We start from the raw sequence: 23880 nt of genomic DNA on the forward strand, positions 1-23880 counted from the left end.
CGCTTAACTAATTGAAAAAAAAAATGCTCATGTACATGGAATACCGATGCAAAGCTGAGCGATGAAAACGAAATCCATTCGCAATTGAAATGTATGGATATATACGTACATATATAAAAAAAAGATCTGTTGACATTTATAAATTTATGTTTTATCTATTATAACCATAAATTTTTTGGACGTAGTTCTTATCAAAAGTTATGCAAAAATATTTATGGAATTTCGTTTAGACTGAAAATTTGGATTTGTCAAACGGTGTTGGTTATTCTCTTCTTTATCTTATTTCCTTTTTTCCCAATGGTTTCTATCCTTTCGATACGTTCACGAATTGATTTAAATGCCAGCTCCGTTCGGCTTAGCACCCAGGTTCTTGTACGGCTTGCCCCCATTGCGTTCCCACTCGCGATTGAACTCGTGCTCCAGAATTTCAGCGCCTCGCTTGCGTGTCAGTCCGGTCTCCTCGAGGCTCAGTTCACACATCTGCATATCGTCTGTGCCGGCAACGAGCAGGATCGGTGGCTTGTCCGCATGCAGCTCCATTTGCCGGGCAATCCACTGACCATCAAAGTGCGCATACCACAAACCGCGCTTGGCTACAGCAGAGAGAGATTGAGCGAGGGAGAGGGATAGAAAAAGGTTAATAAATTATAATCGAAGAACTCTTTAGCACTTACTATTATCGGGCGCATTGGCGCGCATGAAGGGTATGCGGAAATAGCGATGCTGTGCTGATACGATCTCCTGTATGGGCTGCACAATAGGCGGCTGTTTAAAGGCTGTGAAAATATATATAATACAATTATAAAATACATTTAAAGCGATGCAATAAATACAACAGGCCAAGCAGATAATACTTGAAAAAAGTCTAAAATAAATCGCTGTAATCTATAATCTCTATCTCTATAATATGGTAAGGATACTTTAGGATTTGTGATCGAAAGACTAAAGGTATTCGAAAGGAAATCTATATATATATAATATAATATCTCTCGATAGATAACGATACTCAAAAGGGTTAGAAAGAAGTTAATAGTACTTCAAGATACTATAAAAGACAGTTTGGTAGACTCGAACTGCAAGGCCTTTGTAATAGTCTGCGTAACACCTACCAGCCTCCATGACGCTGCGCGGTGCACGCTCATTCTCATCCATGGTGGTGCGTTTGCGGTTCTTTGCCTTCCAGGCATGATAGACCTTCAAGCGACGATGGAACTCCTGGCGACAGGCCTGCAATGGATTACAAGAATATAAGAATAATAATGTACGGCATATGCACAGTTACAATTACTCATTACCTCAAGCAATTCAATATCACAGGACGTGTTGATAGCATCGCGTAGTTCCGAGTATTTCCACTTGGATAAGTCGTACTTCTGCTTGCCAAGCGCTTGCTGTTGTGCGCGCACGTTCTCCGATCTGGGAATGTAACAGATTTATTAATCTTAAATAATTTTTTGTTTTACATATTAATGGAAAGCATGAAAAAATCAAAGTGAGTTATAGATGGATTTCAATGCTTAGTTTTGATTACAAAAGAGTTTTTAGGAAATGTTAAAAAGTTCTACAACTAAAAGCCAATAAATATACATATCACAAATATTACAATTTAATTAGTATGAATGATACTTTTGTATAGTGTTAGTTATTTGTTTAGTAGCTAGAAAAAGTTGTCAAAAACCAGCACCAACTCACTTATTCAAATATCGCGAAGCAATGTTTGACACAACTTGTGAAAAACTTGTTCATCAAATATAAATAGATAAATATATAGAAAAGTAAAGCAGAAGGTAAAAGATATTTTGTTTTTGTTGTTTAGAATCCAATTGGTTATTGAGTAAAAGCAGTTTTTAGAAAGCAAGAGAATAATTTGTAATTTGATACAACAATAAAATGAAAGTAAATCATAAAGTGTGCTATACCTGATCAGTTTGTTGGAACCCACGGGAGACACGTCACTTAGACCACCACTGTGTTTGTTTTGTTGGTTGTGTGTGTTGGGGTGTGGTTGGTGTACAAGAGGTAGGCGTGTAAGGGGGGAACGGGAGAAAGTTTTGGTGAGTTTTCATCAAATATACATATACATAAACTTATAGATATAGATACATAATCATTATAATAAATAGTCTAGCTCATATATACAAACATTTTGCTAAACAAGATCTCACATTCTCACACTCTTTAACAAGGCTTTCTCATTTGTCTTTCTCTCCTATACATTTCTCTCTTCACCTGCACCATGTCTACAAGTGCCTAATCCATTATATATATGCTATACATATATAACACTTATTTTTGGGCTTGCAAACACATACTTGCGTATGACGGGTGGACTGTCCTCCACCTGGCCATTGGATTCGTTGGCCAAGCGCAGCGCCAATTCGTGATCGCGTCGCTCCTGCTCGAGCTGCTGTCGGTACTTGGCATCATCCTTGGCCTCTTTCTCCAGCTGCGCTTGCAGCACCAGAGCAGCACGTCGATCCTCCTCCTCCTGGCGCACACGTTGAGCTTCGGCCAGCTTGCGTCTGGTTTCCATTTCGACTTTGCTGTAGATCAAGGCAAACGTTAAAGAAGTTGTTTTTAATTGGCAAATGAAGCAGCACTAACAGTCGCTTGTTTTCGGCATCCTCGCGCAAACGTTGCTCCTCCGCCTCCCTGGCACGACGTTCCGCTTCGAGAGCTTCTTGTATCTTGCGCAGTCGCTCCTGCTCCTCCGCCTGCTGTTGCTCCTTCAACTTGTTATTCAGATCCACCGTCAGCTTATTCATGTTGGCCATGATCACCGTGTACATGGAGTCGATTTCGCGCTGGGTAATTCTCGGCGTTAGCTGGGGATAGAGCGAAAGAGGTCAGCACACACATGATGCATGGACACACAGGTAGCTCACCTTGATCTTCATAATGGCATCATCGATCTGCTTATATATATCATTGACGCCGCCGACAATTTCGTCGCGTCCCAGCTTCAGCCCGCTGGCAATTTCGATGGTCTTCAGGGTGTTGGTGCGAATCTTGTTGATCTTGGCGATGCCCTGGTAGCGTGGACGATGCTGCTTGCGCGCCAGAAAGCCGCGCGCAATACGCTGAGCCGTCAATACGCACTTATTGCGGAAGATGATGCGATTGCGCACTAAACGGAAACATGTGTCAATTGAAGGCAACATCTCTGGAGGACAAATAACTTACGTTTGATGACGCAAAGTGCGCCCAGCGTTGACTTGACCCAGCGCGAGCGTACCAGCCACTTCTTCACCTTGGCCACAATGGCCAGCATATTCTCCGGATCAGATCGCATGATGCGATCGAATTCCACAAATTTACCGGGCCTAAAGAAGACCTTTGTGATGCCGAACTTAAAGTCCTTGGCGCTCAAATTGAGCGACTGGAACATGGCCTCGCAAAAGGTGCGCGCTGGCAGGGAAACCAGCTCCGGCGGCAGCACAGACTTGTACATGCTATAGAGATCGGCGAAGAGCACACGCGATGGGAAGCCATGCTCCATCAGCTCGAGAACGGATATGGTACCGGAGCACTTGAGCTGTGCCAGCGCCAGGCAGCCCTCGAATTGGCGATCAACCATTTTGCTGTTGGGCTTGATGCAGCGTATGAAATTGGTGCCCTGAGATGTACGATAGATAAATTAGATGAATGCCTGCTAGGATTTTCGGTTTCGCCACTTACATTCTGCTCCAGCTTCTCCATGAGCTCGCCCAGCTGCGTCTTGAACTTGGAGCCAACGGAGATAAAGTTCAGTTTGCCACGCACGGAGGTATTGCTGCCGGATGGAAATAGCAGCTTGAGGAGCGGATTCTCGCACTCCTGCACCAGGCACTCGAGCGATGCGTGCAACGCATCATTGTTCTTCTCAATGAACTGTTCCGTGTTGTAGCAGACGGCGCCAGCGAAATGACGCACGAGGAAGCCCTCCTCGTCGCGCAGCGTGCGATGCGCCTTGAGGCGCGAGGAGCGCGGTAGACCCAGACGATAATGATTCGCCCACGACTTGTGCACCTCGGCAGTGAAATGAGCTGGCGACGACTTGGGCAGCTTGGACTCCTCGTCCAGCAGTGTAAAGATGCCATTCGACTTCGCCTCGATCAGTTCGATGATGTCCTGATTGTCCGTGAAGGTGATCTCTGGGACGTTCAGGCCCTCACGCTTATACAGCTCCTGCTCGTTCTTCAGAATGTTGTCGTTGAAGAACTTCTGCAGCTTCTCGTTGCAGTAGTTGATGCAAAACTGCTCAAACGAGTTGACCGTGAAGTACTCAAAGCCGGCAATATCGAGGACGCCGATGTAAAAGTTGGACGCCTGGAAGGGAATGCTCTGGTTGATCAGAGCCACAATGCGATCGAAGAGCCGACTGTAAATGGCCTTGGCCAAGGCATCTCGTGCATTGTTCGCCTCGTAGATCTTCAGAGGAACCCTGCAAATGGAGCAGAGGTTAATGGGAAACGAAACGATGGAATTCATAAATTGCATTTACATGATAACCGTGCCCTTGAAGCCACCGCCCTTGCTCTGCATGACGCGCGACACCAGAGCCGTACGCAGTTCGGCCGGATCGACGCCCAGCAGGCGGCTGGTGATGTCCAGCGAACGCTCCGATGCCTCCGCCACTTGACAGCCGCCGCGCACATCGTCGGGTATCTCCTCGAAGTTGACATTGCCCAAGTGCAGAACAGCCGCCACCAAGGTGTAGATGGCCATTTTGTCCGTATCGGAGAGACCCAGACGACCCAGAGCCTCGTCCAGATTCTGGAAGTGCTGGTAGTCGTCGATAATGGGATCCTTGAGCGGACCCTTCTTCTGGTGGCTCGTCGACTTTTGAGTGTCCGGAATGAGCTGCTCGGTCTTGGCATTGGCAAAGTACTGCGTGCAGCCGGAAAGATACTGCAAGAGAGCAAATTACGCGATGTGAGCAACAATAAGAGATGAATCGGAGCTGCCCAGCATATGCTTACGCGATAGTCGTCCGGCTTGCCCAAGTTCAGCTTGTCCCGCAGCTGCTGTGGAGCGCCGGCGAGCAGCATGTAGAAGACATGATAGTTGCGCTCCTCGGCGCTCTGCGTGCAGATGCGACTCTTCTCCAGCAAATAGTGCGAGATATAGCCGCCCACCACCTGGCACTTGGCATCGTAGTGCACCTCGATGAATTTGCCAAAACGCGACGAGTTGTTGTTGCGTGTGGTCTTGGCATTGCCAAAGGCCTCCAGCACGGGATTGGCTAAAAGCGGATTATACACAATTATTATATATGCATATATATAATATATGAGTTTCACATACCATCCAGTATTTTGGTCTCAATGGGTCCAGCGCTGTCGTGCGAATAGCACAGATATTTGAGCAAATATTTGGTGGACTCTGTTTTGCCGGCGCCCGATTCGCCAGAGACAATAATGGACTGAGACAACTTGTAGACGCGCATATCCCGAATCGCCTTATCAGCTATTGAGGCAGAGATCAAGGATTAGAATAAGATTTGAATTTAATTCATGCACAGTGCTCACCAATGGCAAAGACGTGCGGCTGCAGCTCGCCCAACGAGCGCCCATTGTACTTCTTAATAGTATCCGGTGCATAGAGCTCCTTGATCTCACGATACGGATTGACGGCAATGAGTATGTTAGCCACATAGGTCTGTAATGGATAACGGATTATATATATATATGTGTACATATATTCTCTTTAAAGTACTCACATAGATCTTGTCTTTGTAGTAACGCGTTTTCAGATTGTCCAAAAATGTTGCTTCGTTGAGCAGCATAAGTTCACCTGGAATTTGGAGTAAGTAGAGTTTATTTATTGTTTTATTCCCATTTTTGTTTTTTCAGGTAATTCAGTTGCAAGTCAACTTTCACCCCGAGGACAGTCGAGAGGGTCGTCGGGGGTTAGGCTTAAGTGCTTTACCGCTCAACTGTTTCACGCAAGCGTAGCTAACGATCACAACAACAAGATTTTTAATGCCCACAAGCAGCGGTACCATAAAGTTATACGATCTTGCCCAGAAGTAGAGCATCAAAATACAACACATGAGATCAGTCTAGCTGTAACTTGAGCAATTACGATGAACATACCTATTACATACATATGTATCTCAGCTGATCTCAAGAGAGTTGAAATTTCTCTGGAAAATAGTTTTTGGTTTATCTGGTTCTGCTTGGTATAGTCAGAAAAGTGACTGACTTTGCTCGACATATTTACAGAGCGTTATATACATATGTACATATCTATATATTTAAAAGGCAATTAGTTTGTAATATCTAACTGGAATCTGTAGAATCTCTAGATAGCCAGACTAACAGCTGACGGAAATAGCAGACAGATCATCTACTACTTTTACCGAGTTTCGAATCAGTATTCGTCTATTGTATATCCAATTTTTTCTTTATATAACCACGTTCTATTCACAAACACAGGCAACACAATAGATAAAGCCGAAAAAACAACAAAGACACGCACACACACATACATACGTACTACAGTCACATATAGACAGTCAACGCTTTAGAGTATTTGATTTGTAATACTTACAGTTATCGTCGTGATCCTGGGGTCCATCACATGATGAGTGTATATCATCGTAGTGACACGTACGCTTGGGAAACTTGCGATCAATGGGCGTTACCTCGAACTCCTTGGTGCCGATTTCAGTGATGCGACCCTGTATATAGCCCTCCACGGGATCTCTCACCCAAACAAGTTGGGTGTCCTCCAACATTTTGCGCACTGCCAACGAACATGAAATGATTTAAATGATTATTAGCATGAGCAACTAGCAAATAAAGCTGCTGATTTTCTATAATAATCAATGTGGAAAATCTTATCAAACGCCGCCGACACTAACACCGTTGAACAGTTAAGAGGCGGCCAAAGAACGCTCTGACTGTGAGCCGCGTCGTCAGAGTTCACAAAAGCAACTGAGCAACCAGCAACGGTCGATCGCAGCCAGGTGAGCTGCGAGTGCTAGAGGTGAGCCTATTGTCACTGAGAGTATCGTGTCACGACGAGCATTGTTGAGACAGGTTTCTTTTGGGAAAATATTAAATTAATTTTTATTAACATATTACAATCGAGTTCTATTAACGAGCAGGGGTGAAAAAGTTCATGCCTATTTGAATTTATTTTAATTTGTTTAAATTTATTTAAGTATATATACATATTTTATTAATAATAATGTACATACAAATCTTTATAATAAATTTAAGATTACTGTTCTTTCTCACGAAATTAATTATATTAAAGGAATTATATGTCGAATAGTAATTAATAGTTGTACTATTTATATTTTATTTATATAGAGATTTCATATATGAATTCTTTAGAAAATATATATGTCTTAATGCGAAAATTCAAGATTGATAGGTAAACAATTAAAAGCATATTCAAATTCGGTCTATATAGTAATAAATTTATTTGAATTTTCAACTCATATTGTAGGTTTAGAGTGATTCCTAAAAATCAATCAACATGTATTTATATATTGTTAAATCAATATCAAAATTTTACACAAACATATATCTATAATTTTGCTCAAAAATGTAAAAAATCAAAATAAAGACTATACATACACATAAATATATACATATATAGTAAAATTGTTAAATTGGTTTATATTATAGAATGAATACTTTCACTACTACTTTTATACTCCATATATGTATGCATTCAAATGAAGCTATCATTGCTGATCACGCGCTCATCCCCAATATCCGCTGTGCATTGCTATCTCCCTCCCACCCATGCGGTCTAGCCGTATTTAGCGAATGCGAGTAACAGTCATTAAGGCCGTTTTGACGCTCTGTTGCCAGTGGCTGGCTAGCCGGGTCGGCCCGGTGTTTTATGGCAGTTCTTGTTGAGCATTTCTCAGCAATTAAACTTTACCTGTCCCGTTGATGCTTCTCTCACGCTCGCTTGCTCTCTCTCTCTCTCTCTCTCCATTTCTCTCCTTTCCCCTACTACTTCTTTTGACTTTTGTTCTTCGCTCTCGCTGACGTTGTCACCTTGTGGCAATTTCTGTTTCTTTTCCTATTTCGCTTATTTTGTTATGTTGTCTGTTTTTTTTTTCTCTTTTACTTTTTTTTTTTTTTTTTTCTATGTGTTTGCTAGGTTACCTTTCTTGGTCATGCGTTGACTCACGGGCGTCGTGATGTTGATAAGCACGGCTCCGCCAACCGTGTAGGTGTTGACAAATCAAGAGCTAGGCTGAGAGAAAGAGCCATAGAGAGAGATAGTGTGAGAGAGAGAGAGGGAGAGAGAGATATACCCCTTTAACAATGTCGACCTTGTGCTGTTCGTACAACAATCGCAAATAAACAAATAAGTTCTGTGTATACGATTTCAAACCGCAAATCTCTCGCTTACAGCCACCCGCCCACCCTCTCATAGTGGCTCAGCCCCCCCAGCAGCCCCTTGCGTGCACGGAAATGGGGAGGTTCAGTTAGACAATGACGTTGGACAGCTTTTGAGCAGCGGCGTCAAGGTGAAATTCATTTATTTACGGTGCTGGGTTAATGGTGCATGGCTCGGTGGGTCTCTCTCTCGTTCCACGGGTTTCGGCTCTGGCTCTGGCTCTGGCTGGGGTCCACACACTCAATTAGAGACATTTTGGGTGTCTCGCATTTCAGTGGGTTTTCGGTAGAACAATGCAAATCATTTGTATACAGAAACACAGAAAGAGTGTGAGGGAGAGAGAGGAAGCTAAGCTCTTCGCGCATAAATTAAGACACAAATTTGCCAAAGTGCTAAATTATTAAATGATCGTTAAACGAGTTTTTTTTTTTTTTTTTTTTTTATTTGTATTTTTCTGTTTGATGTGCAAACACAGATTGTTTAGTGTCTGAGCAACTGCTCGTGGGTGTATTTCTCAAATCTAATTGTTTCTCATTGTTGTACAAAGTACCGTTTAGCTATTTAATCTATTCTGAGTTTATTTTTACTCGATTGTCAAACATGGAGAGGTTTTGGCATAACGTTTGTCGCATGACTCAGTGTTTGACCTATTCCATTAAGGTTCTTCACAGTTCTGGCCATGTTAAGAGCTTTTATCAAAACAATATTCGAAATGTTTGGTTCGTGCTCGTGCCACCCGGAATGTGTCACGAATTTCATTGCCATTTAGCATTGAGATATTATCGAGTCTTCCATACATTCCATAGATATTTTGTTTTGTTTTTTTTTCAGCTTAATTGTCAAATACTCCCAGGCTGATAGCGAGTGTTAATCGGGCGGACACATTAAATGTAATGCAACGTATCCATCACAATTAGCCCAGTTTGTACATAGAAAGTGGAACTTGGCCTATGCTTGTCTCTGGAAATCGCTTTATAATGTGCAAGGCAAATTAACAACAATTTTGCAGGCAATTTAACATAATCTTGATTATGCAGCCAAGAGCGAGGGAAGAAAAACACAAAACTTGCAATATGCAGTTTGGAATACCCTGTAATTATTATTTTTTTTTTATAGAGTTTAATATGTGTGTATTAAGTGAAAGAAGTAAAATAAACATTCTGGCAATATTTAGTTTAAAGTACCCTAGGTTGATACTTTTTATAGTTTTTAGGTGAATAGATAAGGGTTCGAGCATTTAAAATTGCTCAACATTTAAGGATTATTTTCAGGATGCGAGAAAGTTTTAAATGGATTAAAATTCATTCGATTTATAAGAGGTATATAAAATATATATTGTCTATATAATATGTATATAACTATAGAATTCTAGTAATATACATATATTTTACTAAATATTTGAAAATTATCTAATTTTATTTTTCCAAACGTTAAGCCTATCTTAATACAGGGTATATTCATAGCCTTGCATAAGAGAGTATATAAAATTGATCAATTTGGCTAAGAATATACAAATTTATCCAAAATTTGTTAAATAGCTATGCAAACTACATCAAGCTTTTGACTGCAGGGTATGCGTATAGTCCACCAACCATGTCTTGCCCGAACTTGACTCGCTTCTTTTGTATGCATGTCAGCAACGGCAATGATGACGCCTTGAAGTAGTCGCCTCTGTGCCCACAATTTGTCTGGCACTTGAATCTCTGCGCGCTGCTCTGCATGAGACGTTGGCATAAATTACAAATTGCAAAAAAAGACTCACACACATACAAAAGAAGCTTGCACCAAGGTGTGCGTGTGTGTGTGTGATGAATGCAACATTTGATGGCCGTTTATGTAGAGACGAAGCTGCCTAGCTGCATTCTGTCAGGGATTGCAATGCATAGCAGAAAAGGAAATGGGAGACAATCTGCGTGCAGGTCTCAGAAGCAGCCAAGTGTGGCCGGAGCAACAAAAAAAAACGACCATGATGAAGAAGAAGAAGAAGCAGCAGCAGAAGGAGTAGAAAAACATAAATGAGTTGATGACGGAGGAAGTGCTTGAGGGCGACATTGACAATGGCCAAGACAGGCGGCAAAGCTTGAAGAGAAACGTCCACGTCATGCTGAAGCACCGTGAAAGACGAACGGCAAAGGCTTATGAAATGTGAAGCCTTTGGCCTCTGCGCACCTTAAATGAATGACACCTGCAGCCGCCGGGGCTGCACGACTGTCTAAGCCTTATTCAAACAGGGCCGAGCCGGGCCGGGCCGGGCCCTGGTTTCTTGACCGCCTCGCATGCGTAATCTGAGCAGCATAAATACCTTTTTGGAGCCAGCCAATTAGCCAGGTCGACGTGATTTGCGGCCAGCCAATGCATAGACTAGCGACTACTGAATATGCGAATATGTGTGTGTGTGTGTGTGTGTGTGCCTTGTTGCTTGGGGTCGGTGATATCATCGCCGCAATGCTCATCGTCTCGCCCTTTGCCGCCCCAATACACACTGGCCAAGTGAATCAGCCCAAGTTGCGTGCCGTAGTCAGCCGTGCTAGTCACTTATTACTGTAATTGAAGGCACGCGCATTTTATTTGTTGCTGCATTAGCCAAAGTGCTTCATGAGATTTTATTTTGAATAGCGAGAGACAATCCCATTTAGTATTCACTTTGTGAATTTTTGATACTTTTTGTTAAAATATCAGGCCAATGCACCTGATTGAAGTTGTTATCTATCAGCTGTTCGCTGGCTTTGTAGGCGATAAGGTTTAATAAAGAGTTAGTGTGGTTCTTGATAAGCAGCGTAAAGTACTGTAAACAAGGTAAAAGTTGTCTATGCAATTTTTAGCCTTTATATAGCTGTGAAACCATTGGAAATTATTACGATGGTAACAAGTACATTACAAGGCAGAAGAGGGTGTGGCCCAGACTATGTAATGCTGATTTGATAGAGCTATTATATCTCTCTATCTATATAAATAATATAGAATTTTGCGTTTGAGATCCATTTTCTTGCTTTACGTATTATTTAATACAACCTAGACAGTATTTGTTTTCTTCCTTTTCAATATCTAATCTCAATTTTGCACTTTCGTTCCAGCAAAGAGCCTAAGCAGTGTCTACTAGTCGAACAAACTCTTTGAATGGGCTTAACTAACAAATCAAAAATGAATAATAATATCTGATCGAATGATTTTAGTTTAATGTTCAGTTTATAATAAAAATTTGCTTTGAGTTTCGCAATTAAAATAATGTATTTCAAATGTATTTCAAAATTTATAATATACGTATGTTGCGAAAAAAAACCCTTCATAAAATTTGCTGTCTGTAGAACGCTAATTGTTGCTATTATTAGTTAACTATTATTGCCCTTAAAATTAACTGCAATGACCACAGAGATTATACTCAATGGGCAGCAGATAAGATTGGGTTTTATTAAAGTTGCGCCAATTAATTGCAATGTTTATTATGAAGCTTACCAGTGTTGGGATCATGTTGCTGCCTGTTGTTGTTGCTATAAAAATCCATTATTATTTGGCGTACTTGTGCGTGAGGGACTCAATAAGTTAATTTGCAGTGCAATGCACTTGGGCTGCCTAGGGGTTGAGTCGGCAGAAGGGACTGCAGTTGAGTGCACTTTGAACTAAGGCTAAGTATATTTGCAAGGGGGTTGACCCGGACTCTGAAACCGTCTCACTGTGTAAACATATGGGTGTTTGCGCGTGTGTGTCTGTGTGTGTTGGTGTTGTTGATATTCGGTGCAGGCTTGACAGCTGCTTGCCTCACTCTTCTTGATTTTCACTATCGATTAAACACTTTTCACTTGCTGCGCCGCATTACACTTTCGCACACACTTCTGCCCCTGTGCCGTCTGTCTTTCGCTCTGTTGGATAATTTCAAGCGGAAATTTGTTTTCGCTTTTCTCGCTGGGTTGCCACAATCTCAATTACAATTAGTTGCATGTGGAAAAGCGCGAAATGTTTGTTGCACAATTTGCGGCTATTGCTGACCTACATTACGCACCAACCTCAACAACGGCATCGACAACAGATGAGCCACAGATTGAGATATGGAGAATTGCGTCTTGCTCCACACAAAATGCATAAATTATTTGTAGCTGGCAAAGTTTTTGTTTTTCTGTACGTGTTGACGGCATTCGATGTATCTAGATCTTATTACACTAGATGATGCTGTTGTTGTTGTTGTTTTTGCTGCTGTAGTTTTCACCCAGTAACCGAGTTCTTTGACCAACCCCGCCCCGATTGCCGAATGACCCGCAAACGAACCACGTGCGATGCGACTGCAGTCGACGAGCTCACGAATTGCACTAAATGCGTCTGCGGATTCTGTGTGGAAACGGGGCAGGATGTTCGTGTACGATATTCCGGGGTTGTTGTTATTGCGCATCACATATCGTAAACGATACGCTTAAGCGTTAACTGCGCCGAATCCACAATGGCTGTGCCCCGTGTGTCAGTGTGTGTGTGTGTGTGTGTGTGTGTGTGTGTGTGTATGTATGTGCGGGTGGCTGTGGGTGGCACAGTAATAATTCCATTTGCGTGTCAGCGCCGGTTAAATTGTCAGTTGAGTTGCACTGCATTCTGTTTATGCTCCAATTGAAGCTCCAAACAATGGCAAAAATTGTAACACTTCGCTGAAGTGCGGCTGGAGTCGCCACCAGGAAGCAATGGCAACAGAAAACGGAGACGCACAAAGGCCAGAGATACACACACATACACGCACACTAACAAAATGCAATGACAGTGCAGCTTGGCATGACATAACAACTTCCGGTATAATTTGCGCGGCGCCCCCGCGTCTCAGCGTCTCTCATTGCAACGATTCAAATTGAGTTATTCACTAGCGCAACAGCTGCTTGAGAGATGCTCAAAAAGGGGGATTCTAACAGCATTTGTTTACGAATAGCAGGCGTTCATGCTTCTATATACTTGTTTGTTTGTGTGTGTGTGTGTGGTGATCCCTATGCATGTAAGCATGCAAGTATAGGTAAGAATCTACGAAAGCTTTGCGTCAATTACTTTCGGCTGCAAATTTGAAAATTAACGTATAATTTGCATAAGAACGCGTACTAAAAACAACAAAGCAAAAGAGCTTTCGGAAAGCTTTTTGTGTGAAAGCAACAATTGAACAGGCGGCTAGCAGAAGGCGGCACTTATACTAGTGAAACGCTGTGTGAGAGAGAGAGAGTGAACAAGAGTCGGAGAGGGCGACCGCAACGTGCTGTGCTATGCTACGACAAACGTTTGTAGCGTGAGGGTTAACTCCCGCTGTGTCAAAGGGAGGAACGAAGCATAGAATATACTCACTCGTCAGCTGTCTCAATCTACATATGTATGTATACACGTATGTATATAAATACAGAGTACAACAAAAGCGCTCTTAGTGTGAGAGCGTAATATAAAAATAGCCGGTTCATGCTCCGCTAATGAACAAATGAGTATGAATTATAAAATTCTTTTATTTAAAATGCATAAAAAAATAAATATTATTTTTAAAAATTATAATTTGCTATATACAAATAAAATCAACAAAAACCAAAAATGCCAAAAACAAATTGTATGTGTAGCATCAATGCGCACAGGCAGACATTCAATTGATGCTCTACAACAACAATTCTCACTCACACAATCAAACAGTTACCCTCAGTGAGCTGTGTGCGTGTAAGCAAACATACATTTGTGAAAACTGTCGGCGTTGCTGCTTATGTAGCACGTTTAGACAGACCCGTTCAACAAGTCAGGTTGGCCGAGCGGTCTAAGGCGCCAGATTTAAGCTCTGGTTCTCGAGAGAGAGCGTGGGTTCGAACCCCACACCTGACAAGTCGGGAGATTTACTTTTTTATTTTTTCTAAATTTATTATTTTAAATAAAACAACATTATTATGCTCTGGCGGTTTGAATTTGCTAGTTAATTCTTCTTAAATAAATATTTTATATTATGTTGGGTGAATTATGCATGTTAAATGTATCTACTGCAGCACGATGAAAGTTTATAAATACAGTTTATAAAAAATATTGTTAATGCATTGGAACTGATTGCTCGAAAGATGATTCATCAAAGATTATTTACGGCCACCTGACTGCAATTGCAGTTGTTGGCCGTCGGAGAGCCCGAAAAGGGCTATTTAATGGAAGTCATTCTACCATTGAAACGCCTTCCGGTTGACCAAAGGCCAAAAAACCAAGCCCAACACCAAAGTGTGCAACAAAAGGCCAGCAAGTGCCGTTGACTCTGAATAATTAATAATCATGCTCTCTGTTCGTTATGTGTCCATTGTTTTGGCGTGTGCTTTGTTATGTATTCTGTTGCATTGCGCCACAACAAGTTCGGGCGACAACAAAACAACATGGCTAAAAAAAAGATGCGAAGACTAACTAACGGTGTAGTTGGCTTTAGCCTGATGGACTGAACGAGGGCAGTCTGACAAATTTGTAACTCAACAGCAAGTACAAATTTAAATTAAAACAGGTTTTAGTTTTCTTTGATAATTTTTCAGACTACCCTCGTGTGTGATTAAATAGAAATGAAAATTGAATTGAGCTTAGCTGAAAAATCAATTTGTCAAGCGCTGTTGTTTGTTTCCTTTCTTTTCATTGATTTCGATTGATTGAAAGATCATCGATGCATTCATTTCATATAGATTTGATTAAGGCTTTAATTTGTAGACAAATTAAAATAATTTCAACAGCGAAGCAATCAAAAGAGAGCTGCCCTTTATTAGATATCCATTTCTTTTAGATAACCATGAGCAATGAATTCGTGAATTGATTTTCCATAACACGTGACAGCGCTGTTGCAACATTGACAATGTATCTCTTTCTGGTTTTTGTCTTTTTGCTTTTGCTTTTGGCTTCTACTTTGGCCCATTTTGCGATGTATACCCTAGTTATATGTGACACTTCCCCGTATATATATGTATATGTTAGCTGTACAAAAAAGATGATTGCATGCAAAGAAAAAGCCAAACAATTGCCATAATTTCATAACCCAGAGCTAACCAAGCTCGTTTCCCATTCTTTCAACGTCAGAGAAACAATTTCAATTGCTTTGTGGCATACAAAAAGCAGAGCTCAAAAGACAGCAACAAAAACAACAATAACAACAACAGAGTTGTTGAAAATTGTGTAATAATTGCGACATTTTCAATAGCTCAAAGCCCTGAAGTAGAGCTTGAAGAAGCGAGCAACTGTGCAACGTCAGAGCGAGCTAACAAAATAGAATTTGCAACACAATTGAGCTGAAGTTTTGCATGCAGACGAGAATTTATAGGATAGCATATAGGATAGTTATATCAGAAAACGGCGTAAACCATCTAAGAAGTCCATGACGCATGGATAGAGTTGTTCACTTTCTGCTCTGATATGCGTCAAGCCAAATGGTTAATTCACTCAATTTAAAGTGATTTCAAAAACATGTCTCATCATTTTTAATGTTTTAATGCATGCATTACTAATATATTATGAGCATTTGGTTTTCATTGTCTGCTTTTAATTGAAACTCACAAATTGAACATAAAGTGGAAAACTGTTGAATCAATAAACGATTTTATGCGTCTAATACTATTCGTAATCAGATGACAAAGCGCTAAAAGGGGTAGTGAAGAAATGATAGGCATAGAGCGTTAGTAAGCTCTGAAATTATATAAAAGTACTACAGTTGGGAAAGTCAGACGGAGAGACGCACTGACAGCCGTATTTGACTTTAGTTTGTAGATCAACCATACATATGCAAGAGAGAACGCATACATAAAAAGTTCACAAGAGCTATAATAGATAATAGATGAAGTGCTGAATAAAAAAATATGCATAGAGGATCAATATTTCAGCAAATCTAGCATAAATATTCCAGAAAAAGGTCATACATAGAAGTCTAAGAAGAGAAATTCTAACTGTATAACTAACTCTTTCTGGAGTTCCTATAAGAAATTAGACTCATATTCAGACCAGTAAACAGAAACAGGTCTATTAGCTTATTAGCTCTAATTAAAAGCATAAATATTTTATGAACGCATCCAATTTGCCAACTGTTCATCTGTTACGTATATCTTAAAAGAAATCCTCTTTGCGCACTTTCAATGTATTCTGGGATATAAATAGAAAGAATTTCACTGGAATTTAATTATCAGCACGCTCTTTCAACCATAGCAATGGTAATTGAATTGCTTTGGCTCTGGCTCTGACTCTGGCTTTAGCTTTGCGTGGCTATAAAAACAAGTTTCAGCCTTAGCGTTCAGTGCGTTTCAATATCAAGTTCAACCAGTCAGGCTCAGGGACGCTAACGGTGCCAGTGTCCAGCGACAGGTTCCTGATTCGCAACGCGGGGGCTCACAAGAATCGAGGCAAAGGCAAAGGCAGAGGCAACCGCAACAGCAGCAGCAACAGTCGCACAATTCACATGCAACTGCGCATATCAGTTGCACGGATTTGTCTTCTTCTTGCACTGGTGGCAAGTGAGCAACCAGTTCAACTTGTTTGCCAGCTGCAACACAGCAACAAAATCAGCGAATAAAACAATATTACAAAAGCTAAGCTCTTTAGAATTGGGATACACTCGACTGCATCATGCTCGTTCAGCATCCAAAAACAGCAAATACGAGCAGAATTTATACATATTTGCCACGCCTCATGTAGATCATTCAATTGCAAAAATTTATTGAAGATGGCCATGATCTCACTAAGCTTGAATATACAATTTTTATATAATAAATCTATAAAATAAGTCTTTAGAACTGAAAGAGATAATTATCCTATAATGGACTTTAGATATATGACTTTATCTGAGCAACTTTTTTCGACATTTGTCTTTCTCAACACAAATAGCCAAGGCTCTGATCCGAGTATGCTAATCGTAGCACAAGTCCCTAGTTGGGAGACACATTAAACCAAACACCTACACATAGAACGAATATACTCGATGCAAGATATGGAGGAGTGTAGAAAAATCTGCGCTGTCAGCGTTTGATGATGAGTCATGCGGCTAACTAGCCCCAAGTTGTGTTTTGGAAAACCTCAGTGAAAAGCTGCGCAGAGAGGAAATGCTCGAAAAGCAATTACGTTTGCGACAATAGAACGCTGCAGCTGTAAAATTTATGGCCCAAACTTAACAGGAACATGATTTCAGCAGCACGGTTCGGCGCCGCAACGGCGGGGGGCAGAGTTCACTGTACCGTAAAGCAGCGAACGCATGCGCACATCAGCTAAAAAATATACAGAAAACAAAACGAGCTCGTTTCGAGTTGGTTTAGTTTTTTTTTTTTGCTTTTGTTTTTGTTTTTTTTTTTGGCCAACAAAACATTTCGCATAGTTTAACCTAATATATTTTTTAATAACTATGTATGTAGTTCCCCAATCCTTTTCCAAGTTCAACGACTTCACCTTCAAATTGTGCTGCAAATGCACGAAAGATTTGCTATGTTTCGGTAGCTAGTGAAGCCAACCAATCAAATTAGCTGAATTATAAAAGTGAAAAAACAGGAAAAGCACGCAATAAACAATCAAAAAGTGAAATAATTAACCATTAAGGAGGCAGGCGTTGAGACTTTCAGTTTGAAAGCGAACAGGCAGTACAAGTGGAGAGCTCTCGACTAGGAGATACCCTGAGTGCTACACGCGTTCCTAATAAATCAAATATAATACTCCTAAAGCATTCAATGGAAGATGCTAGGATATATCTTGATCAAAAGGAAAAGTACTGATAGCTATAGATCTTGAAACGTTTCAGATGTGTTAAACTGATGATTAATATTGGTTTTAATCGAGTACTTAAGAGATTCCGAGAATCTGAAAAATGGCATCGATGCATTATATACATATGTAAATACTTAGTACAAACAACAATATTTTCTTCTGCCATGTACAAAGATTTAACCAAACTCGCTTTAGGGTTCAGGGCACTAAAATAATAACTGCAGGCAGGCAGGCTGCTATCAGTGTTGTTGCCGTTTGCGTTTGATCCCCATCAACGACTGATGAATTCGCTTGGGGCCCATCTTTCTTATGCATTTCCCACTGCTGTCGCACATATGTTCACAGATTTTCCATATGGCATATGCCTGAGTTTCATTAAAATTTCGTGGGTGCGTGTGTGTGTGACGCATTTAGCTGTCATAAACAGGGCCTGCAGATATTGCCAAGTGCACTTCTCAACGTAAATAAACAAATGCTCGTATTGCTCTTCTTATAGCGTATTTTAACTGCTTTCCATATTGGCTTGACAGAGAAAAGGGTGTCGATGGCTCTGTGCAGGCTATTTTCCAGCTGTGTTTTGTTGTCATGTTTAGTATAGCCGGCTATACTGAATATTATTATTGGTTTCAATTTGAATGATGAGTCCCCGGTTCTACTTGTAGCTAGTAGAACTAAAATAGTACACTCTTTTTCTAAAATTAAAAGTGCATTAAGTTTGTATACTTTGTGAAAATATTTTATAGTTATAAGTCGAAGGCCTATAAATCTATAAATCTCCAAGCAAATGAATCTTACAATAAATATGCTATTCTTAAGGTTTAATGTTTATTAAATTGAGAGTATCAGAACTCTTTGATTCGAAAATCTATAGAAAATTAGACTCCAGAAACTTGTTTTACTATATTTAATATGTTTCTTTAAGTCTACGCAGTTAGCTTTAGTTTTTAAATTGTTGTAGTAGATTAAAGCTCTTGTACTTAAGCAAAATTATTAGCCATTTCGATGTTTGTCAAATTTGTGAGCTACATATATACTTATAGCTTTGTGTCTGCGCTTGTCGACTGACAACGGGTTGACTAACCCGTTATCAATTTCTTTAATCTTATCTATCATGAGGCAGTTGATGGTTGCCCGTATGTACATAAAATCAAGATACGGGATATTTGCAGATAGATAAAGAAGAAGCATATACGAAAATAACTGAAAAAGGCAAATGCAGGTGCGAAAAATGGAGTTCCCAAAAATACGAAAAAGAACTACAAGTATTATTGATATAAATATAAAACTATGAAAATATCATAAATTAATTAAAAATAAAATGTCATTTCAAAAGTTGTTCAAATGTATTTTATGCTTTCTTTTTGTTTTAATCTAATCAAGATATCTACTCCACATTAAAAATGTATCTTTAAACAAGATATATTAAAATATTAATGTTAATTTAACAGCTTCATATTTTTGTGCATTTCGATGTTGTTTTATATAACCCAAAGCCCATTTTCACATAAGCCGTTATGCTTTGTGTGTTTAAGATGAATTTAAATGGAAAATTGGATAAATATGTAGATAAGGTAAATCTAGTTCGGAAGTTTGCGTCTGCATCAAAAGCGAAATGCGAAAAGCACGAGCAAGAAAATACACAGACAGAAAAATAAATGTACATACATACATACATAGATATGTATGTGCATGTATGTACATATGTACATATATCTGGGTAATATGCTAATCTAAGAGTCTAGGAAACAAAGGGGCCAATTAATCTACTAACTTTCACTATGGCCCACAGATGTTTCACTTTTATTATATGCAAATTTACACAAGTTCAAGCACTCTAAATGGTCTTGAATGGGGCGGTGCGCTGAGTATTCGGTTAACGAGCATCTCTCACGGATCTAAGAGCCCATTGTTGTCTGACCAGCAGCAATTTTCGGCTAGCGGAAGTTCCTCGGGCAGCTGTCCACCCTAAACTGAAAGGATCTATGTATGTATGTATGTATGTATCTCGACAATTGACGATCGCATTTTAGTAACGAGTTCGCAGTGTCAGCGCTGTGACGCGTGCGGCACACAGATACAACAATCCACTGGATTGACAGACAAAAAAAAAAAAAGAAAACAACACAAATATACATACATATATATATATACGTATATAAATATGTATGTATATGCAAAAATTGCTTTTGCTGTACTGCTAAACCCGTTAATTGGCTTTCAAAAATGCACGCTTTGCGAATATGTTTATACCCAAAGCTGTCCAAAATATATGCAAAAAACTGTATGTATGTGTGTGTGGGTTCTCTTTTAGAGTTGGGCGTGTGTCGTGTTTACCTATCGTAGCACGAAGTAAAACAAAGAATCTGCACAAAATGAAAAGTTTTTGTATGTTTGATTTGAGTAAAATTGTTTTGCACTTGAATGCAGACTGTAAATATGAATCGAAAAAATACATAAAAGGCTATTAATTTTTAAAAATGTCTATTAGAGTATTAAAAATTAAAATTTGCAATATTGTGTTAATTATTACTATTATTATTATTATTTTTTTTTTTATAATAAAAAGCTAACTAACCAAGTAACTATAAATAATAAATATTTAAACAAGTCGTGTTTGTACCGTGCTTTAGCTGCTCGTGTCTAGAGCAAATCAAACTAGCGCGCACTTCTCTCCTGAGTACAAAGGGTGTGTGTCTGTGTATTGCTGCGCATTAAACGTATCTGTGTAGCGTATGTGTTTGGAGAGAGCAAAGGAGTGAGAGAATGAGAGAGTTTTACAAGAGTTGCGCCTGCTTTTTGTTCGTTTATATGGACACGCGCAAACGCGAGGAGCTAGTCACGTCTGTAGAGATGATTTCCAAAGAATACAATTAAATTGCAAAATGTGCCTGGAATAAGCAAACGCAAACGAGTGGACATTTGCTCCTTCCAGCCTTGGGCGCTGGTAACTCTCGTTTCCGCAAGCAATTAAAATGGCCCTGGGCCAATGATTTTTATGTTTTCATACGCGTTGCCCGTGCCCGTGTCGAAACAAACACACACATACATATCTATGTACATTTCCAGTTTCCAGCCTTCTGCTTTGCCTTTTGACTTTACAGTCTATATATAGCATATGTATCTATGCATGTGTGCAAGTGTGTGCGGGTGAGACAGCTGCTGCTGTTGGTGGTGCATTTGCTTGTTGTTGACATTTGCCGTCGTTTCACCCCCACAAGGATGTCGCGACTGCGCCTTCTATTCCAATTTTCCAATTGATTCAGGGTCACGTTTTGTGCAGCAGCAGCAAAAGAATATACTCGCGACTTAGTTGAGATTGCTCGACTACCAGATAGCCCTTTTATAGTTTGAGATAAATCAAAAATAATTTTTTTCATTTACAGATACCGTAAAGTTCTTGACCTAAGTCAACACTTTTATGTTTTTTTATAATCTCCGAAAGATGAGCACTAAATAAAATACGAGCTTGAAGAGTCAAGTTGAGCGACATTTAGATTGTAGTGGTATATCTATAAGTGGTACACACATTACATATATATTGTAAATATACATTCATATGTCTATTGACTATTGTAACATTCAGTTAATTATACCCATTTTAACTATGTATAAAGGGTATAAGAACCATCCACATATACGACGAACAGAAACGAAGCGGATAAAACTCTCATCGCTCTCAAATTTTTCAGCTTGGCCGAAAGGGCAAATACGAGTTGTCATCGTCGTTGTTGTTGTACTTTTTTTGTTGTTGCTGTAATCCGTTGCGCTTACCTGTTGCTGTTTGTATTGGTGCTTCCGCTGCTGCTGCGCGGCTGTGGAGTGTTTTGCCGGTGTTTTATGATTTTTTGTTTGTAATCAGGGTCGCTCGTTCTGTTTCGCTTGCTTTCCGTTTTGGCAAAATAATGAATCCAATGTTTACGAATTAAAAATTTTGATTATAACACGAGCCAAAGAACGCGCCGAATTGCGTTTTATGGCTTTCTTTAATTTATGTTGTCCGTTAGCAGTTTAATGTGCTGCAGAAGGCAAAAACGCCCTCGAACACAATTTTTTGTTGACGTATTTCAATAGAGTATGTTGTTTATTAACTAAAATTTCATGTGATCTCGTGTACAACTGCGCCAAGTGCGCGCACCGACCGCAGCGTTCGATGTTTATCTTACGACTGCCCGCGATGTCCAATTCGACATATCGTTATCGTAGCGCAACTCAAAATGGCATGCAAATATCGATAGAGCCGATAATAAATTTGATATTTGAAAAAAAATACAGTGCTGTAAAATGTGTGAAAATGTTGCGCAACATTCAGCATTGGCTGCCATGTTGCTGTATATCCAGCTGATTGGCAGCATGTAGCAAGAGCATGCGGCAAGAATACGGCATGTTGCCGTAATAGCTGAGGCATTTGGCTGTGTGTAGACACATTTGTGTACAGGGAAATCGATGTATAGCCGATTATGATATGCGATATGTGTGATCTACAGTATTTTACGCGGTATATCGAAGTTTGAATTTATTAAAGCTGACTAAAATGTCATTAGATTACATTGGGCTGAATTTATATTACTTTTTAATGTATATATGTATTTTAAAGTATGAAACTTTATACAGTTTGACATTTATTGGTCGTAATAAGTTAAATAATCACAAAGCCTTAAAGGCTGCAATGAAAATTGAGAGTTTTTCTAACCAGTTTTTCTGCGTGTTGCAACATTTTATGAGGCAATGCAAGATTTTTGCATACAAAATGTATTCTGGCCAAATCTGCATTGACTGAACTACTCAAGATTCCAGTTTGTCCAGCGATTTGACCATGGGGATTATCAAACTCATGTTGTTTATGTCGAAATCGGGACGCATGAGCAATTGATGAATTTAAGATAGTGTTGCAATGTTGCTCTCAATTGACTTGGCGGATTCCCGGCCATTGGCTCTGCTCTTGATCATCTGATCTCTGTGCCTAATTAGCTGTAGAGAGAAGAAGAAAAATGTGGGGAGATGTTATGGCAAGAGCAACATTATTTGCCTTCAGGCATTTCATCTTCTTTGTGATTTCACTCAAAAACTCCAATTGGAGTTCCAGCATTTTCTGGTACGGCCCAACCTGTTTATGTTCGTCTTCCTTTGTCTTCGGCTCCATGCGACTCGTCAGCGAATTGGATCTCTAATTGGATCTAATTGAGTCTGTTTGGCTCCAATGGCGACCGTATCGTACGATTCTCGCCTGGTACAGCCTTACAGCGTGATTCTTCAGACATTTCGACTCAATTGATTTCCCATAAAAAAAAAAAAAACAATAATTGCCGTTGACAAATTCCAATTGAAACATAGAGTTAAATGAACCCCGGCGTAAGTGAAAACCTGCGGCAACTCGAGACCATTTAGCATTATTTATTTGAGAGAATGTCTGAGAGTGGTTCGAGCAAAAAGTTACTTACTGCAGATGACCGACTCAATGATACCCTTTAGTTGACAATCAAGCAAACAAATGCAGTTGGAGTGTCTCACTTATCTTTGGGATCTACTTAAATTATTTCTGAGCCTCGACTAGGTGAAAGAATAAACTTTTTCTAATGATACCTCTTACTTGAGTGTGTAGAGTAAAACGAAAACTAAGGAAAACAAATTAACGACAATACGACACCTCTTACTCGAGAACAGATTAGCGTTATTTATTTAGGTGCACCGCTGAAGTCTTTTATATATGAGCGAGGCGTACAATCAGCATTGGAATTTTTAGCTGATATACTGGTATATAGATTTTGATAATATTAGGCTTATACTATACAGTCTTTTAAGTTCTTATTTTAAATAAAACATTATTGATTTGCTTTTGCAAATTGAACT

At 39.8% G+C, this 23880-nt stretch overlaps 1 protein-coding gene and 1 non-coding gene across 6 annotated transcripts; one reads left to right on the top strand and one right to left on the bottom strand.

Annotated features, from left to right (window-relative positions):
• Positions 1-129: 129 nt before the first annotated feature.
• On the bottom strand, positions 130-22214 carry jar (Myosin heavy chain 95F jaguar). 5 transcript variants are annotated; one of them, XM_018111194.3, is made up of 18 exons: positions 21805-22214; positions 6535-6729; positions 5702-5775; positions 5511-5640; positions 5287-5448; positions 4962-5224; positions 4484-4890; positions 3679-4423; positions 3184-3616; positions 2886-3127; positions 2605-2825; positions 2313-2543; positions 1920-1967; positions 1693-1737; positions 1296-1416; positions 1110-1227; positions 675-776; positions 130-593 (listed from the first exon to the last, which is right to left on the bottom strand). In XM_018111194.3, the coding sequence occupies exons 2-18, from the start codon at positions 6719-6721 to the stop codon at positions 334-336; spliced, it is 3789 nt and encodes a 1262-aa protein (XP_017966683.1). In that variant the 5' UTR covers positions 6722-6729; positions 21805-22214; the 3' UTR covers positions 130-333. The 5 variants fall into 5 exon arrangements, with proteins under 5 accessions (XP_017966683.1, XP_089121159.1, XP_017966678.1 ...); XM_089265033.1 differs by lacking the exon at positions 21805-22214 and adding an exon at positions 11806-12660; XM_018111189.3 differs by lacking the exon at positions 21805-22214 and adding an exon at positions 6848-6993.
• TRNAL-UAA (transfer RNA leucine (anticodon UAA)) lies at positions 14083-14166 on the top strand. The gene has a single exon. It is a non-coding gene; the product is annotated as a tRNA-Leu (tRNA).
• Positions 22215-23880: the final 1666 nt, after the last annotated feature.

The sequence above is a fragment of the Drosophila navojoa genome, chromosome 2, assembly GCF_054131105.1.
Source record: "Drosophila navojoa isolate 15081-1374.11 chromosome 2, UAZ_NAV_1.0, whole genome shotgun sequence".
In the NCBI taxonomy this organism is placed as follows: domain Eukaryota; kingdom Metazoa; phylum Arthropoda; class Insecta; order Diptera; family Drosophilidae; genus Drosophila; species Drosophila navojoa.